The 5,686-nt window shown below is 40.6% G+C and overlaps 1 protein-coding gene across 1 annotated transcript; it reads right to left on the bottom strand.

The window, feature by feature from the left end:
• Positions 1-1,292: 1,292 nt before the first annotated feature.
• Positions 1,293-3,026, bottom strand: LOC120461665 (uncharacterized). Its single transcript, XM_039649881.2, has one exon. The coding sequence runs from the start codon at positions 3,018-3,020 to the stop codon at positions 2,013-2,015; it is 1,008 nt and encodes a 335-aa protein (XP_039505815.2). The 5' UTR covers positions 3,021-3,026; the 3' UTR covers positions 1,293-2,012.
• Between the last annotated feature and the right edge of the window lie 2,660 nt (positions 3,027-5,686).

Genomic DNA, 5,686 nt, shown 5'->3' with positions numbered 1-5,686 from the left:
ACAAAGTTGTACTTACTTATATGCACTGAAATCAGAGCAAATACATAACAATTTGCCTCCTGAACACACACAATTTTTTTGACTCAATTCTACAATGTTAAGTGGGTGAAAAAAAACCCTCCTTAATCTTGTATTTGGGTCAAAAATGTTTGTGCGTATATATTATGTGTTATTGTTAAGCCCCACAAAAGGCACAGAAACATTCTAAAGTACCATAACGTGTTCGTGCACTCTATAATAAGTGTTCTGAAGCCATTATGTGAGAGAAATTAATATTTAAGTCATTAAATTCAAGCTCACGTAAACGTTTCCCTCCTCTGCGGCTGTCAGTCATTCTCCATCAGTGTTCAAACAGCGCGTCGCGTTCGGTTACAGTCAATGATGAAACTATCTTCAAGAGGATTCAATGTTAATATTATTATACTTGATCTCTAAATAAAGGTACATGTTTTCAAATAAAGCAACTTTATCTTGCTGGAGTTTATTGGTGTAACTTAATCATGTTACTTTCTACCGGGTGTCGGGCGCTGTCGGTTAGATCACAACACTAGAGTCAGAGCACTAGGCATATCATTGTTTTTCAAGCACATAGTAACTGAAATTTAAAACTGTTAAAAGAAAAGGCTCAATAAACGATTGCATAGATAGATACTGTATAATACACTGTCCATCAATATGTATTTCCTTTGTGCTTTGAACCCCTTCAATGCGGAGTGCGAACTCGACCGCTGCGCGCTGTAACTCCACGTGGCTTCAAGCGCATCTTTCTCCGCTCGGGATGCGCATAAGCGCTTTGTGCCGCACTGAATTGAAGCCTTTCATATCATAATGCAGTGATGCAATTAAAGCTTATTAATAGCCTTTCTTGTTCTGTCGTATGTATCTATCATATGTTGTTGCCTCATTAAACAGCTGTGCTATGCATTTAAAGCATGTTGTCTCACTTTTATAGTAGCCTTGGCTATATCTAAAATAATTATCTTTTTGATTTTTGTTATCTTGTTTTTCATGAATGTATTTTACAACAATATAAAGAGCAATGTGTATTATTCACTAATCTAGTTTATAATAGCATTTTTGTCATAGATTATGATTATATATTTTGGAGATTTTTTGTTTATCTTTATAATGAAGCTGTCTGTATTAAGTAGACTGTTTAACACACACAAGAGTGATACTCAGGTCCTTTGTCCACTCGAGTGGTCGTTCCTCAACTAGTTTTTCCAGTCTTTTTCTCTCTCTCACACACACACACACACACACACACACAAAGGTGAGAGCTCTTTATTTATATTAATGATATAAGAGAGAGAATACAGGACAGTCTCTGTCTCCATATGTGACACATGAAACACTTCTATAAAGACACAACAATATTACAAATAACTCTCTTCTCATTTCCATGCAAGCTCTGGTTAATATTTAATATAAACTTAGATCTCTTCTGATATACTTTCTGCACTTTAAATCAAGAGTTTTTAGGGATTGTTCACCCGAAACTGTCCACTGACTTCTAATGTATGGACAAAAAAATCTCACAATATTGTCTTTTATGTTCCACAGAAGAAAGAAAGTTATTCATCTTTTGATGGACATGAGAGTATATGTACATTATGTCAGTTTTTGAGTGGACTATCTTTGTAACAGTGTGAATAGTAGTTATTTGGTAAAACGAGTATAATGTGCATGCATTAGGAACACGAGCAAGACTACGAGCTGAAACTACTTGATGTTGTTGATCTGTCCGTCTATCGGGGGAATAAAGTGAGAATAAACCGTGCTTTATACACCCCTCCTCTCCATCGTATGATAAAGTCCTGCTGATCCCGAACGCCAGCAGAAGCATCAACACTACATCAACACATCTTTAATAAAACTCTGTTCACCGCATGTGTTTTATGGGCCGCAAACAGAGCAATTGAGTTTAAAGTTTGATAAATCAAGAGTTGTCTCTAATAAAGCTGAATGCCATAGAAAGGAAGGGTGTGTGAGTGAACAGAATGGCATTGACTTCATGATGTTGAAACTGAAGTGCAGGTCCGTGAATGAGACGCAGGATTTAGCACTGAAACACAGCAGGCAAACGCTGCACTACTGTCTCCAGAGTGTTCGTCCCGTGTGTGTGTCGAATCCTGATGTGTGTCAGTTCTACAACAGCAGTGAACAGACTTCATTAACCCTCCGACATCAGGCCTGATGAACATGTACAATATACAGTCAGCCAGCGGGTTCAGGAACAGGAGATATTCAGAAAAATACCAAAATATATTGTGCAATAACATTGCGTAAGTGGAACTGTAACCAATATATTTTATAAAAAAGGTCATGATTATGAAGGGGAGAATGAGAAAAGTGTAAGTCAGAAGCACCAGAAACAAACTGCCCAAAATCTTTTTGCGCTTTACAGAAGTAAGAGATATTGCGCGTGAAAGACCGCGACAAGTGCCGATAAAAAACAGAATGATTATCGGGTAGGGGATTAAACAGGCGATCGATACGGGCAGAGAGCTAAACAGATAATTGGAGTTAACGTCTGCAAAGATCAGAGGAACAAACCAGACGATCACAGAAATAACACAGCAGACTTTCAGTGAATGATGAGTTCTGTACCAGATAGGATGAGAAACCAGAAGATATCGTTCAAGAGCAACACATGCCATAAAATACAGACCAGCAATAAAACCATAAATATATGCCTTATTCAGCTCCCGTGACTTTGTGAATGACCATATTAATTTACAAATGATCTGAATGAGATCTGACAGAATCAAGTGAATAACAAAAACTGGAGTGGAGCGCTGAGATTTGAGAAGAGCACACAACGCACACAGAGTTAAGATCATGATTACAATCTCGATGGGTGAAATGATCCAGATAATTAATTGTTGTGCATCATCGAGTTTGTTGAGAAATTCATTCATCTGGCGACTCCATTCATCTTTAATATCTCCTCCAGTTGATCCGTTGATATAATAATCTCCTCCAGTTGATCCGTTGATGCTGGCGTTTAGTTCTGCCATTGTTTCATGAAATCTTGACAGGCACTAAATAACAAACCAGTCATTAGTTTAAAAAAACATGCATTCATTTACTATTGTAATCAAATAATTTCTTTATTAAAAACATCGGAGATAAATATTCTGTGTGATTGTTGAAATAAAGTTTGCTCAGTTTGCTTCACATGTTTTTAGTGGGGTGTGTGTAATGTTAGAAAGCTTGAAATACGTGAAATGTAAGATTAAAGGGTCATTCCACCTCAAGATGAATGTGTGTTTAAAATGGGTAATTTATGTACAAACCCAATTCCATAAAAGTTGGGACACTGTACAAATTGTGAATAAAAACAGAATGCAATGATGTGGAAGTTTCAAATTTTTTAATATTATATTTAGAATACAACATAGATGACATATCAAATGTTGAAAGTGAGACATTTTGAATTGCCATGCCAAATATTGGCTCCTTTTGGAATTCATGAGAGCTACAAATTCCAAAAAAGTTGGGACAGGTAGCAATAAGAGGCCAGAAAAGTTAAATGTACATATAAGGAACAGCTGGAGGACCAATTTGCAACTTATTAGGTCAATTGGCAACATGATTGGGTATAAAAAGAGCCTCTCAGAGTGGCAGTGTCTCTCAGAAGTCAAGATGGGCAGAGGATCACCAATTCCCCCAATGCTGAGGCAAAAAATAGTGGAGCATTATCATTATCATTATCAGAGTTTCTCAGAGAAAAATTGCAAAGAGTTTGAAGTTATCATCATCAACAGTGCATAATATCATCCAAAGATTCAGAGAATCTAGAACAATCTCTGTGCGTAAGGGTCAAGGCCGGAAAACCATACTGAATGCCCGTGATCTTCGGGCCCTTAGACGGCACTGCCTCACACACAGGAATGCTACTGTAATGGAAATCGCAATATGGGCTCAAGAATACTTCCAGAAAACATTGTCAGTGAACACAATCCACCGTGCCATTCACCGTTGCCGGCTAAAGCTCTATAGGTCAAAAAAGAAGCCATATCTAAACGGGAAACAGAAGCGCAGGCGTTTTCTCTGGGCCAAGGCTCATTTAAAGTGGACTCTAGCAAAGTGGAAAACTGTTCTGTGGTCAGACGAATCAAAATTTGAAGTTCTTTTTGGAAAACTGGGACGCCAAGCCATCCGTACTAAAGAGGACAAGGACAACCCAAGTTGTTATCAGCGCTCAGTTCAGAAGCCTGCATCTCTGATGGTATGGGGTTGCATGAGTGCGTGTGGCATGGGCAGCTTACACATCTGGAAAGGCACCATCAATGTGGAAAGGTATATCCAAGTTCTAGAACAACATATGCTCCCATCCAGACATCGTCTCTTTCAGGGAAGACCTTGTATTTTCCAACAAGACAATGCCAAACCACATACTGCATCAATTACAACATCATGGCTGCGTAGAAGAAGGATCCGGGTACTGAAATGGCCAGCCTGCAGTCCAGATCTTTCACCCATAGAAAACATTTGGCGCATCATAAAGCGGAAGATGCAACAAAGAAGACCTAAGACAGTTGAGCAGCTAGAAGCCTTTATTAGACAAGAATGGGACAACATTCCTATTCCTAAACTTGAGCAACTTGTCTCCTCAGTCCCCAGACGTTTGCAGACTGTTATTAAAAAGAAGAGGGGTGTGGCATCACAGTGGTAAAAATGGCCTTGTCCCAACTTTTTTGAGATGTGTTGATGCCATGAAATTTAAAATCAACTTATTTTCCCCTTAAAATTATGCATTTTCTCAGTTTAACATTTGATATGTCATCTATGTTGTATTCTAAATATAATATTGAAATTTGAAACGTCCACATCATTGCATTCTGTTTTTATTCAAAATTTGTACAGTGTCCCAACTTTTATGGAATTGGGTTTGTAGAAGAAATGTGAAATTATTTTTGAATTTGGAGCTTATATAGAAAAACCAGAAAACGTATTTTTGGCTTATGTGGATGAAAGACAACAACTCCCAGAAGGCACTTGCTTCGCTGCCCTAGGAGGCCACGCCTACCGGTAACAGAGCACAGTAGGTAAACAACAGTAAGCTACTAATGATTCTCTGTGAATCTCTATGAGTCTACCCGAAAATGTCCGAGATTCGGCTTTTGCGTTTTACAGTCGCCATTCATCACGTTTATGAGTGAGGGCCGCGGGAGAACGGCGCGAGTCATGTTTACTGTGGCGAGCGGGACGAGTGAGGGCGGCGGGAGAACGGCGCGAGTCATGTTTACTGTGGCGAGCGGGACGAGTGAGGGCCGCGGGAGAACGGCACGAGTCACGTTTACTGTGGCGAGCGGGACGAGTGAGGGCCGCGGGAGAACGGCACGAGTCACGTTTACTGTGGCGAGCGGGACGAGTGAGGGCCGCGGGAGAACGGCGCGAGTCACGTTTACTGTGGCGAGCGGGACGAGTGAGGGCCGCGGGAGAACGGCACGAGTCACGTTTACTGTGGCGAGCGGGACGAGTGAGGGCCGCGGGAGAACGGCACGAGTCACGTTTACTGTGGCGAGCGGGACGAGTGAGGGCCGCGGGAGAACGGCGCGAGTCACTTTTACCGTGGCGAGCGGGACGAGTGAGGCCGGTGGCGTGATTACCGATGAGCAACACCTGTGAGACGTAAGTTACCGGTCTCGTATCTCTCACGGAGGAGCGGGAATTTTCT

This window comes from Pimephales promelas, chromosome 5, assembly GCF_988280905.1.
Source record: "Pimephales promelas chromosome 5, fPimPro1.hap1.1, whole genome shotgun sequence".
NCBI lineage: Eukaryota > Metazoa > Chordata > Actinopteri > Cypriniformes > Leuciscidae > Pimephales > Pimephales promelas.
Note: the sequence above shows the minus strand (reverse complement) of the source record. Positions and strands in the feature narration are given on the sequence as shown.